The following is a 14,262-nucleotide window of genomic DNA, read 5'->3' as shown; positions in this document are numbered from 1 at the left end:
CCTCGGACAGGTTATTTTAAATGTCCGTATGGTTGCCCAATACCACAGAATAGATAATAGTCCAATACGGCATTCTCACAACATAGTCTGCTTAGTCCAGACTCCAGAAGAATGTTAAATTTAAGTATTCAAAATTTTAAATTGATCATAAAAATCTGTAATTTTATTTTATAAAGTATTTAGTCATTACATTCCTTAAATTATAATTTTCTCATATTTTTGCTTACTTACCTATTTTTTAATTTATTTTCAGAAATATGAGATTTATATGTTTTGATCTCACTATCGTGTAACAATATTAATTGTTAGGTAAACAAATCTTGTATTTAGTTTTTATTACTTAATCCGTATTAAGTATATATTGTATTCTCAAATTTTACATTAGAATTTTGTTTTTATCGCTATTATAATTTGTAAAAGTCATATCATATTATTTTACCTTTTTTGTTTGTATAATGTACCTAATCCAAAATTGGGTAGTGCAATGTATATTTTATGTTATTATTAATTTTAATTACTTATAAGAAACTTGAGTTTATGCAATAAAGTTTGATATAAGTAATAATATTATTTTCATTGTATCTGCTACCAAATTTGCCAACAAAACATGATAAATACTTTACTAATCTCATTTTGGCCATATTATACATTATGTTACTGTTAATATGCGTAAACCAGTTAGACTGCAGACTACCAAGGTATTCTGCAGATTATCTGAGTGAGTCAGTTAAAGTGCAAAAAGTTTGTGTGAATAATAGATGTTATTTGGTTAAAGATAATTAATTACTTAATATATTTTTTTGGACAAAGGAATAAATTATAAAAAAGTGAAATGTTTCTCCACTAATAAAATATAACAGATTGTATCAAATTGAAAAAAAAAAACAACAAGAACAACAACAGTCTTAGGTTGACCAGTTGAAGACAAAGTTTTAGGACTTTTACGAAGGAAGAGAATGCAAAATAATAATTAGGTAAAGTGCAAATATAAGCTTTTTCTATATAAAAATGTTACACTATAACGGATGGTATCAGGGAATCTGCAGATTACCTAGGTAATGTGCACGTTAACGTGTTCTGCATTCTAACGGTAACATATACAGTAGATGACACCCGCAATTACTATGATGCGCAGAAATTCGTTATCGCGCGGGTACCGTAGATTTTTACGGTATAAACAGTATCCTATAATATTATCCTTTATCAAAGTATCTCCTTACCCAAGGAAATCAAAATCCGTTTAGCGGCTTAAGGCGAGGATAAACCCCAATTTGTTATTCCGTGACTCCCGGTTTACCTAGTTCCAATATAATAACGAAGTGTTAAAAAATATGAGATATAAAGCACAATATTCAAAATACCTTAAACCATAAACATTTTAATAAAACGTAATACTTTGGCTGTAATTAATTTACAAACTTACCTCCGAAAAAACTCTATTTCATCGAAATATAAGTATTAACTAGGATAATTGTACATTTTATTTGAATAAATTGTTAGTAAATCTATATTAAAAATTCTTTAACCGAACAATTTTGTTTCTTAATATTTATTTCCAAAGATATTTAAAAAAAACATGAAAAATAGAGAAGATCCGCCCGAGAACCTGTAGTTTTATGCTAAGCTAAAATGATTCTTATTGCGATGCGTATACGCTTGGTCTTTGGTTGTGTGCAAGGTTATCGTTTTTGATTGAGATTAATCCCCGCCTTAAACGTTAAGACAGGGCCCGATCTAGCCATTTAGCCGCTCCGGGCACAGATCATTTTCGCCGCCTTTTAGAGAAATATTTATGTAAAATACTCAAATATTTCCACTACCCAACTTAAGATAGGTTAGCTGGTAAAATTCTCAAACTTAAGTGGTGGATGGCTAGGTTGGAAGATAGGAATAAGTCAATTTTGCCGCCCCTCATTTTTGCCGCTCTGGGCAAATGCCCGGCTCGCCCCCCCTTAGATCGGGCCCTGCGTTAAGAGGTAAGAGACAGGCAGACATCACGTTAGTATTGATGTATTTAACACTTACTTGAACAATAAGAAAACCTTTAAAAATAAAACATTTAAAAATAAAACAGATTTAAAACACAAACTCACTATAGGCACTTCTTATCTTAAGCTAGCTACTATAAAAATACCTCCCATCTATTCCAGAATAACTTGTCTACAGAAAACAAGAACGCTTCCCAAAACTAGCTAAACTCTCAACCGGTCATACCACATATTATAATACATAATATATTAAATTAGCTTACGAAATATATATTTCATTGGGAAAAGAAATTATTACTATCTAAACATTAACATGAATAAAATTTTTATTAAGTACTTACTGGATAATATGATAGATAAACCTAAGAGAGATATTTTCTTATTTTAGGGCCTGTTTCACCACTTCCTGATAAGGCTATCCACCAATTAACTTGACAGATCAAGTATGGAGAATCTGTCAAAAAAGTTGTGAATAGCCTATTAGGCACTTTATCAGAAAGTAGTGAAACAGGCCGTTAATGTAACTTTGTTTATAACTTACAGGTTTGCCCATCCCCAAAAACTAAATCTAAACACAGCTAAATACTTTTTTTTTTAAATAGGTTTGGCCCCATAGGCCATATTTATATACTTACAGGTTGCAATAATTAAACCTTCCGGCCAAATTTAGATATATTGATCCGTGTTAAAAATAAAAACACGTATTTTTTCTTTTATAATCACTCAGTACTAAAATATTGAGAAAAAGCTTCCAAAAGTTATCCTAAAGGCACCACCCCCCGCGTCACCCCCGCTCTACCCACCGCCGCGAAGTGACCGTTCTGCAACGATTTTAAGTGGGATAAAATATGCTGTGTAAAAAAATAACACACTATTTTTATCGGTTATATGGACTCTCCTGATGATACCTAAGCCCTAAAAAATTGGCCGGTAGATTTAATTGCACCCTGTATAGTCTGTCAAGAAAGTGAAGAAATTAAAAAGTGGCAACATCGTAGTGTCATCCCTTTTTTTTTCTTAGATTGATTTGAAAGGGATGACACTGCGATGTTGCCACTTTTTAATTTCTTCACTTTCTTGACATACTATAAGACGAGTACATATATCCAACTAAATATTATGACGTCCGCGTCCGCAACTCCGTTGCACAAAAATAGTTTATCGCGTGGAAACTACCTTTTTGCGGTATAAAAAGTATTCTATGTCATTTCCCATCTCTCAAGGAATCTACATACCAAACATCTAAATCGGTTCAGCTGTTTAAGCGTGAAGAGGTAACAGAGTACAGACAGACACACTTTCCCCTTTAGGGTGAGGCCAAACGAGCATAATTTTGTGAGTCGTGAGTCGCAGAATTTCGGTCGCGTAAATATTTTTTCATACAAATGATGACTCACAAAATTACGCTCGTGTGAATCAAACAGGACTTTTGCATGAAACTGAATGCAGCAGAATTTCTGCCAGCCGAAATTCTGCGACTCACAACTCACAAATTACGCTCGTTTGGCTTCACCCTTATAAAATTATAAGTAAGGATCTACATTCTATCCTTTGGCTGACTACTAAGGTCCATATGTATTATGCAACAACGGGTAAAGCCACGGGAACCGGTCAGAGGCTATTTTTATTAGTTTGTTTACCACTTTCTATGGCGTACCTGTTTCTAAAGTTTTACATGCATTTCCATAAAAATCTCGACCATGTTTCTGGAAAATTTTCCCATACACGTTAACATTTTATTCCATTGATGACAATTGACATTCAACGTGATTAAAAAGATAATTTTCATTAATTCAGGCCAACTTTGGCTGTCTGTGTTAAGAATGGTAACTTAAATATCAAGTTGAATTAAATATTTTAGAATTTGTAATTATTAATGGATGGAGAGCAGTATGCTAGGTATAAAGAGGCAAGACAGGATCAGAAACACAATAAGAGAACCAAAAAACCAAAGTAACAGACATACTTATTCAAATAGACCAAAGAAAGTGGAGATGGGCCGGACACAAATGTTAAGAGACAAACAAAATAAATGGAGCACAGCTATCACTCACTAGTACCCAAGAGATGGTAAACGGAGCGCGGAGTAGAGGTCGCCAACAAACCAGATGGGGAGATGATCTAGGCACTAACAGCTGGACACCATTGGAGAAGGGTAGCACTAGACAGAACTGAGTGGAAAAGGCTGGAGGAGGCCTATGCCGAGAGGCACACTGACCTTCGAGATTTTTTATAGCTCGATGTCAGAATAAAAGGCTATTATTATTATTTATATAGAGAAATAGTAGTCTCGGCTGTTTGCCGGAGAAATGACTCAGGTACGGGCATAAACCAAGTATCCTGATTCATGTTAATGATGTGTTATGATTGGAGTGTAGGGAAAGATGAGGATGGGCTTAAGAAACGGCGAACTAATAAACATGTATCTATGATAATGGATTTTTGAATTTGGATGTAAGTGTTTTTATGTAGGTCTAGAGCTTTTAGAGCAGCAGCGAGGGTTTTCGGTATTACTCCGGTTGACAATTCGCCAACAAACTGTTATAATTCGCCAACAAACTGTTATGCAGTTTGGCGATTTGTAGTGTCTAAGAAAAAATGTAAATTTATTTTGGATAAATAAATAAATAAAAAAAAAAAAATTATCAAAATTATTAATCTATTCATTTGAAAGCCGGTGGGCCGCAGGTTCAGCTGTAAATATTGGTTGGGAGCTACATAAGAGAAATAAACTATACAGTAACATTATAATCTCTATACATAGGTCATATTGTTATAATTCAAACCAAACCAGAGTAAGAATGAACTAAAGGTAAGACCAATACAGTTAATAAGCCGCCTACTAAATAGCGTTAGTAGTCAGTAGGTCCTACTATGCCTTTATATGGTTGATGCGTCATCAAATTTGCGGATATGCGACCCACAAAGAAAAGCGTGCTGCGTGAGTCTCCTTATAACAAACTAGAAGCGCAGCTACAATCGTACTTATTTCCCCGGAATAAAAAGTATCCTATTTCCTTCCCCGGGGTCTACCCACGGAGCTAATACTAAGAGGAGGTGTTGTAATCAAGTTTCCTTATGAAACGACGCGTGACAATTTGCGGGGTGAGGGGGTGTCAAGCTCCGCCCACTTCTCAATATTTCATCTATCGGCTAAAAGCAAAACTACTAGCTTAGGTCGATGTTGATGTTACTATGTAGTTCAACTATCTTACACAAGATGTCATTTTGTCTTGAATATTATGGGACGTACTACTGCCTTGGATATTTTGTTACGATTCAAATAGTTATCATAGATGACGACAGATGGCGGTTTATAAGTAATATCATAATAAAAGCTATATAATCACGGTTTTAGCTATTTAAATGTGTTTAAGTAAGACTAAGTGTATAACGGTTTTCAGTATTCAAGTATGATTATTGTTATAAACTTATGCAAAATTATACGCATTTACATCTGTATTATCTTTCAAAGGTTTGGCCATCTAGTGTCAAGTAGTATAATTAACGCTGAAAATGTTCTACAACTTTTATATTTAAATTACATTTAAAATTATTTCCAAATGAAATGTGATGGTATTTATATTATCAGAACCTCTGTCTGAGTGTTGTCGACATTGTAAAACACAATACTTCATCCTTTCCTTGTTAAAAACGCAAAAAACACCAATTTATTGGGAGTTTCGTTACGTGTGCACCTGACAAACGCTGAAAGTGTACTGACTTAAGCCCCGCCCACAATGATGACGTCAGGACCTAGTTGAAAATCACAGTGCACAGTTGCTTAGGCCAGCTCCTCTCTGTATTAGCTTCATGGGTCTACCGGTCTACTCTACAGCGTACAGGGTGTAACAAGACAAAGTGATATTACTTTGTTTTTTTGTGTTATTGTCTATGTGTACGTTGTATATTACAGTTTTTTTTGTGGTTTGTATGGGCAAGCGTCATGAGTTTGCCTACTCAATATAAAAAAATACATACTACTTTGCTTGGTTACCGCCTGTATCTGGGGGCACGGCAGTGCCCCCGCCAAGTCGAGCAAAAAAGCGGCACGGCCGTACTATCCTTTTCTCGAACCAATTCAGGCTCTTTTTGACCCCCTATAACTTCATTGTGGATAAACCATAATATATTCTGTACATAGCTTAGGTACAATTTGCTAGGTGGCTACCAAATTTTAACTTAAAAATCGTTCCAGCCATTTCATAGCCTATTGATAAAAACAAACGTTACAATATTTTGTACATTAATAATTATATTATGTACCAATTTGTCAGGTGGTGGATTTTTGGTTTATAAGGGCATTAAGACGTTTGAACGCGTACTTTTTGTCACCACTCGCCGTTCATTGTCAATGTCAATGATTTCAGCCCATATTTGGTTATTAATCAATTAATATTGTCCACTAACAAAGCTTACGTGGCAAAATTGAGGGGAAGAACCCGCATTCATTTTTATTCCTTTTATCTATGTGACGTCATTCAATGCACACAATTCTGTATGAAACATGTAATCTACTTAATTAACGGCGTTAGTATGTAATTGACATTTGACAATAATTAAAATATATGGCGATAATTATTATTATTGTTTTTAACATTGATTTTACATTTATTCCTCTATGATTTTACTTTTATTTTAACTCACACATTAAATAATATCTTAAGTAGTAGGTACATATTTACTTAGTGCACAAAAATACACATAGTGGTATTAGGTGTGGTAACACTAAACAGTCTATTGAGATAACTGCAGAATTCTCAGTAGGTAGTAACTAGTAGGGTTGTTGAGGAAGTGATTATGAGGAAGAGGAGGAGGAAGAGGAATTTTCACGCGCAAATTTAGAGGATGCGGATGAGGAAGAGGATATTTTTTGAGGAAGAGGATGCGGATGAGGAAGCGGAAGAGGAAGCGGATGAGGAAGAGGATGATAGGAAATTATAAATACTAGCGGACCCAACCCAAAAGTCTTTGTCCTGTCTGTACATAACTAGGTACATAGGTACATTACACAAAAATTAATTAAAAGGGCATTTTCCAGTGGACCAAACTATGAATCTAAATCATTCTCAAAACACACACACTAAAGAATCATCAAAATCCGTCCCACAATTAAGGAGGAGTTCAGTAACTAGTCTAAGAAAATTAGTTTCAAAATCGACGATCAGACCGAATAATTCGTCTAGTTTTGAAAGTTGGTACAGTTGTTCCTAAAGGTGTCCAGATGAATATACTAAAAGTCCCCGAGGGTGGGACAAGAGCCGGCGGTGGGGAAGGGGGGGAAAGGTCTCTTTTTCAAGGTTTTTGCTTGTGACTCGAAAATTATTTAAAATATCTCTTTAGTGACTTCGACCTTAATTATCTACATTACTATAAATTACGTCCAAACTGTACGATCAAACAATCATTACTTTAGGAAATACAGAGTATTAAAAGGGTACGCTCGCACTGTTTTTCCATACAAACGTATTCCTCAATTTACTCCCTGGACAATGCGTTTAGACAAATGATTTTTATACAATAAGTACTATGATCTGCTAAAGCTACGTTAGATTTTTTCTAAATTTACTAATAAATAAAAAATAATGCCCCGTACCCCGCCAATCGATCGACCATAAAATAAATTTGAAAGATGTTTACGATAAAATAAAAACGTAGTGGTATAGACTCATTCTTCCTGAAGATATTTAAAAAGAATAAATTTAGATAGGATCAACTTTGAAGAAAGAATCACGGGAATACGTTACCTCGATTAACTGTACCTAGAGACAGATACAGTAAATCGGCGTAACGTAGTCCTCTGATTCCATCGCGCGCCGGCTCTTGTCCCACCCTCGGAGACTTTTAGTATATTCATCTGGACACCTTTAGGAACAACTGTACCAACTTTCAAAACTACACGAATTATTCGGTCTGAATTCCTTTATTTTCCCAAGCTAAACATACACAACAACGCACACAAAAAAAAAGATGAGTGAATGATACAATTCTCTGGCTCTGGCGTGTGCGTTGCCATGATTGGATTCGCGACGCGCATGCGCAGTGAAATTCCTCATAAATTCCTCTTAAATTTTGGGGAAGCGATAGCGGAAGAGGATTTTTTAATTTTTATTTATGAGGATGCGGTAGCGGTTGAGGAACCCAAAATATTGCGGAACTTCCTCATTATGAGGAAGCGGAAGAGGAATCCTCAGCAACCCTAGTAACTAGTAAGCAATACAATCAGTTCTAGTACTTACGGCCGCACTCACATTTAGATCTAACTTGAAAGTTCATTTAATGATTAAAGTTAGACGTACGGAACTGTAGTTTAATGCTGAGACTGAGAGAAAAATGTTGAAGCTTATGTTAGAAACATGTTTAAATTAAAGTTAAGTTATCGATAAAGTCTGAGTGTGACTACTGTACTAACAATAATTAACACACAGTATTAGAATTAGACAATAATAAATTATAAATATTATTATATTATTGTTTTGTTGACCGTAATACCACAGTAACACTTCGACGTCAGAGTTTATTCGGAACATGATGCGTGCGATATTAAAACAGTTGAAAGTTTATTGCTCAAATTATTTACAAATACCTGTTGCTTACCTTAACGTCAGTTATAAATGATGTCCATACGTACGAAATATGTTAATTACAATTTACAACCTCATTACTAAATCATACATAATTAAGATACACTAATGAGTGCACAATAACAATTACTGCGGTCGATGTGGGGCAGGTCCTCATTATTTGATTAATGAAATTAGGTGCGAGGGCCGCCTCCGTGCCTTCACCCCTTCCCCGCGTGGCGAAATACCCGGCGTACCCCGTGTCCCCGTATCACGACATGAATGAGAGATCAGCGGAGGAGGGGGAGAGATAAGCGCCGCTCGGTTATTCGCCGGCAGCGTTCCGCCGCGAGTGCGCGTATCGTCCCCGTGTCGAGTGAAGTTTTATTTATCCTCATCCGAAACAAATGGGCGTCGATAGTGAAACGTGAACTCGCTGTGAATTTGTGATCGATTGTAAAACAGTTTTTGTGCATTTCGCCCGGCTCGAAGGAGCGTGACAGTTGAGGAATTTCGTCGGAGGCCGTCGGCTGCGTCGGGCCCCGACATGGAGAGCTACTTCGACATCTCCAACGACCTGAAGGATGTCTGGGACGCGGACATCGACCCGGTAAGTCGACCTCGTGCTCATCTCGACGAAGGTGAAAATTGCCGGATCCGAGTGCCGGCTCGATTGGAAAGCGAACGAGCGAGTAGATCCGCCTGTCCTTGCATTCGAGGCGAGCACTGGCAACGCGAAGAAAATTACTACTTTGTAGTATACGGTAGGTACCTATGCCTAGGCTAGACTAACGACCGAACAACACTACTACCGGACCTAGACAAGACAGCTATGAGGCGAGACTCGAGATTCGAGGCACAAAAGTTCATAACAAGTGTCAAGTGTGATGATTTGTGAATGTCCATGAGGACATACACAAATCATAGGTTTGAATCATAGTCGGTATAATGATTTTCGATTCGTAGTAGCATTCCAAGCCTGGAATTATACGAGTTGTTAATAAGTACCTTCTTTTCCTGGTAACTGGTTAGTTATTTATGTAACTGTTACTCAAATAAGCAGTTGAATATTCATAATATTATGCTCCTAATGCGAGTTTACTTCGAGCATAACATGATCGTGTGAGTAAACCGTAATACCTTCCCCCGCGCCAAGAGACCATCAACATTCAACAGGTATGTTCAATCTGTACGAGGAAAATTCTTGGAGCCAAGTTTTCATAGAATTGTACAACATAGATGTTACTTAAGCACTTTTAGTCATAAAAATGTAAACAGACGACTCTTACATCCACGAAATAGAGCGCTAGGAGATTCAACTACCTATAGATATTACCTTCCTAATCCTGACACTCTACTTTGATAAGAGTTTATTCTCATTGATAAAATTTAAAAGGTATAAAAAACTTTACCTACATACATAGACATACCTACCTAATAAATACTCTTGTATGTTAATTACTTTTGTTTATTATAATTTTTTGTTTTGAATAATGTTGACTGATGGAAAGTTTGTGACATAATTTATGTTCCGGTCAGTTGACATCGTATCTAGACTTACCTAATTTGTCTTCCTCCCTCTCGTAATCACGGTCTATAAGCTGTATCAACACGGTGGGCGACCGGCGAAGCAATAGAATGACAGTTTGGTATTAGGCAAGGCTATTGTTATTTGTTAAATCATCGATCAAATTGCAAAACAATTGTTACTTTTCCTCAATGGATCATTGATGGAGAATTCAGACATGTCAACAACAACAGTCAACAGAGCAGCTCTAGAAAGTTAGCTACAATTTCTTTTTTTTCTAAACTGTTTATTTTGAAATGAGCGATCTAAGATTTTTTTCTGTATGCTAAAAACAGTTGGCCAGTTAACCCCCTTAAACTAGTGGTGTTTATCTGAAGCCTCTTTCAACAGATGGGTATTTTATATCCGAAATATTTGGGACATGCATTATTTTAAATTGCACGAAAATACTTATACATATTTTATTAACACGAACGGTAAATAACCGGCTTAAATTACTTTTTAAATCATTTGAAACATAAAAGAAACCTTGCATTTATCAAGCGAAAGTAGATTAACATTTATCAATAATTTATTTGTTATTGATAAGTGCGATATGATTTTATTAACAAATGCGCGATTAATTTTTTTTATCTCATGTGTATCTACGAATTATTATGACGGGGATTTCCTGAGGTACACAATTTATAGCTTTTTGTTAAGGATCAATTACACACGAATACACATTCATTTAAAAAATTGCTTATAGTACCCGCATCAAATAAATGGATGTGACAGTAGCGTTGCCACTTTTTAAAGTTGCCCGATTTTAAAGCCAAAATTGTGGCTCAGTCCCGCTTTTTGGGGATAACTCGAACTGAGAAAGAAAGGTGCGTGTGAAGGTAAGCGTGGGAGATATAGGGGTGGACTTTATATGTCTACTTTTGCTACATATTGTCACGTAAACGTAATTTTATGTCTAATTCGAAAACTTTTGAATTTATAGGTTTTTTACTATGTCATGCTTTTGACGGAAGAATCCCGCTATTTGGCTCAAAAAATTCCAAAGTCCCGACTTGGCACAAAAAAAATCACTGTTTCCAAATCCGTAATGCCCGTGCACAAAAAGATAAACTTCGAGCATAATATCAGTTATACTATACTTACTATACATAATATTAGATTTGAATGCAAGCACTATGTACACGTTTAATTCGTGCATTTAGATATAAAGACAAACACAAAAAAATAAAAATAAGTGTAAAAAATAAAAATAGCTTTCTAGGGTCTTTAGACAAAATTATCATTAGCGCACCTAAATCCATTTAGATTGGTGTGATTATCAAAAATGCTACCTTCTAGATAAAATTAAAATATATAAGTATAATATAATTTTAATACTTTTAAGCAACGAGTAAGTAAGTAGGTATCTTCTTTGTCGAAGCTAAGTTTAACTTCTGTCAAAACATTATGCGACGATTATGCGACATCCTAGATTACGCAGATGTCTGCTACAGTGATCTAAATGATCAACTTCTTTCTTCCCTTGAACGCCTGCAAAATCTTTGCATCCGATTCATCTTTGGTCTGAGAAAATACGATCACATATCTAACTACCGGACAGAGCTAAAGTGGCTACCTGTTAAGTTGCGTCGGAATACACATATTCTTCATCTTCTTTTTAATATTCTATTTAATCCCAAAACTCCTGCTTACCTCAAACAAAACTTTACCTTTCTTGGACACAAGCATCCTACACTTCGCTCAGCCAATAAATTAACTCTTGCCTTCCCTTCCCACAACACTAACTTCTATGACTCTTCCTTCACCGTCTCTGCTATTCGTCTGTGGAATTCTTTACCCGAAAGCATACATAAGTCCAAATCTATTGATAATTTTAAAAAAAGACTCAAACAATATTACTTAGATTTAGCTGCAAACTCTTAAACCCTTACGATTTATCCTCTTCTTCGATTCATATTATTATATTACTTATATGTATTTATTTTATTCGGTATAAAGTATCTATTATATTTATTTGTGTATTATATTTATTTATTTATATACTAATAGTATCTTATCTTATTTTTATTTTAAATATTTTTAGTTATATTTTATGGTTGCCTGGTAGAGACTGCTTCCAGCAGTAAGGCCGCCAATTCAAACTATTTCTGTTTTTGTAACGTGTGTAAATTGATCTGTTTTGTTTGTTTGAATAAAGAGTTTTTTATTTATTTTATTTATTTATTATTATGCGAGAGAAGCCTCCCATAGAATATAGATACGAATAACGAGAGAAATAACAAAATTTAACCCAGGGATAATTTTAAACATTGATTAGAATTGCATAAATCTGAAATTTAGCATGTTGCGTAAGTCGCGAACTCGCTTTTGGGGTCGATGTGACCATACACCTGTATCGTGAGTCGTGACGTCACGGTTCGATAACCCTACGAATTTAAAGCGGTGTGCCGCGGGCCCCATGCACGCGGACACATCAATTTGTATGGGCCGTTTGCGTACATTTCTTATGGACGGCGGCGTACGGTACTACAGAGCGTCGACCCAGTGCGTTGAACTAAGATGCCCGCCAACTTTTTATTCGTGATCATAGCTTAATCTTTGATATTTTTAAGTAATACTATTGTTTATTTCTTTTCTTAACCTGCTCATCAATTTTTTTATTCAGATTTTTTGTTTATTTCAATAACAATTTGATCTTCTATGATAATGAAAAGATGAAGTGAATATTCCTGTAGTGTCTATAAAATACACTTCTCTTGCCTTTTACTTTAGTTAGGTTTGCTATCAACCAAAAAAATTACATTTTACCTGAAGTAAATAAAAGCCTAGCCAGCTACAGAAATAATAAAATCAGAAACATCACTTAACGCGCGTTTGTGAAATCCAAAATACTCATTGTCCTAAGTACATTTAACGTAAACAATATTATGTAAAAAAGAACAATGGCCAAATCGTACCAGGTGGGCGGTGGCGTCCCGATATGCCATTAGTAGCAAAAATTCCCTAATATTTTAAGGCATCGAAAATCATTAGAAATGTGTCTATAAATAGCCACAAAAAAAGATCAATATATTTTAGTTTCGTTATGTTCTGACAGCCGGCGATCATTCGCATTCGTTCTATTATTTGGGTTATACTCTAGGAAAAATTGAAATAATTAGAAACGAGATCGCCGAATATACACTTGTAGGCCACACCGCAGTCGGGAAAAAGGTAGTTCTTAAGTCTAACCTCAAAATAATTGTAAACGTTATTAATTATTATAAAAAATCGTGGCTATTTAGACATAATTCTCAAACGGAATTATGTTTAGAGCATAAGAACAACCAAATCTAACTATAGTTTATTTTGGGACATCAAAAATAAAAGTCGAGTCCAGCTCCTATACAAATTTGGCCATGATTCTTTAAATAACGCGATTACTATGCAAATATAATACAAAAAAGTTTATAAATAATTATTTACTTACCTTACAATAAAATACTGAATGAAGTGCAATATCTTATGACTTATCAATAAGTCGCTTTTACTAATTATGTAATTACCAAGAAAGTTATTTTTGTAACAAAATAAATAATTATTTTTTGTTAGTTTGACACAACACAAGTTGATGATATTGGTAATGAGTAATGACTAATGGTACTAACAAAAACATTAGCGTTTCAAGTTAAACAACGCTAAAAAAAAAGGTAAAAACATTAAGCAGGTAATTTTATATTTATTTTTTGGATAGAATTTTATGAATTTAATGATACAGAATCTAAAAGTAGTCGTTACAACGTCATGGTAATGACATTTTGTTAAAATATTCCAGAACTAAAAATAATAATAAGTACATGAGTTGATAAAATTCTAGATACCAATAGCTAAAACGTTCAATACTCTTTATTTGCATATCGTTAGGTTTTATTGTTAACACTATCAAGTGCACAAGTAAAATTTACTTAAAATGTGTGATAAGATGTCATGGTATGTTTAAACAAGTTGAGTTATGACTTGTAGAAAATACTACAAGAAAATAATAAAAAAAGTAATGTGTACAGTCTACATTTTAAATCAATTACTGATTTTTACAATAATCAAGGCTCTTATTATATTCGTGAAAACTCATAATTGACACTACACAATACACATAATATAATATATTATGATATAACACTACATGACTACACTACACTTT

General features: G+C 34.7%; 1 protein-coding gene across 1 annotated transcript in view; it reads left to right on the top strand.

Annotated features, from left to right (window-relative positions):
- The first annotated feature begins 8,872 nt into the window (after positions 1 to 8,872).
- The window catches only part of LOC121728978 (cyclic AMP response element-binding protein A), a 130,823-nt gene continuing 125,433 nt past the window's right edge, over positions 8,873 to 14,262 (top strand). The window contains exon 1 of the mRNA XM_042117334.1: positions 8,873 to 9,161. Within this exon, the coding sequence (XP_041973268.1) occupies positions 9,099 to 9,161 (63 nt within the window). The 5' untranslated portion in view covers positions 8,873 to 9,098. The remainder of the gene's footprint in view (positions 9,162 to 14,262) is intronic.

The sequence above is a fragment of the Aricia agestis genome, chromosome 7 (genome assembly GCF_905147365.1).
Source record: "Aricia agestis chromosome 7, ilAriAges1.1, whole genome shotgun sequence".
Taxonomy (NCBI): domain Eukaryota; kingdom Metazoa; phylum Arthropoda; class Insecta; order Lepidoptera; family Lycaenidae; genus Aricia; species Aricia agestis.
Note: the sequence above shows the minus strand (reverse complement) of the source record. Positions and strands in the feature narration are given on the sequence as shown.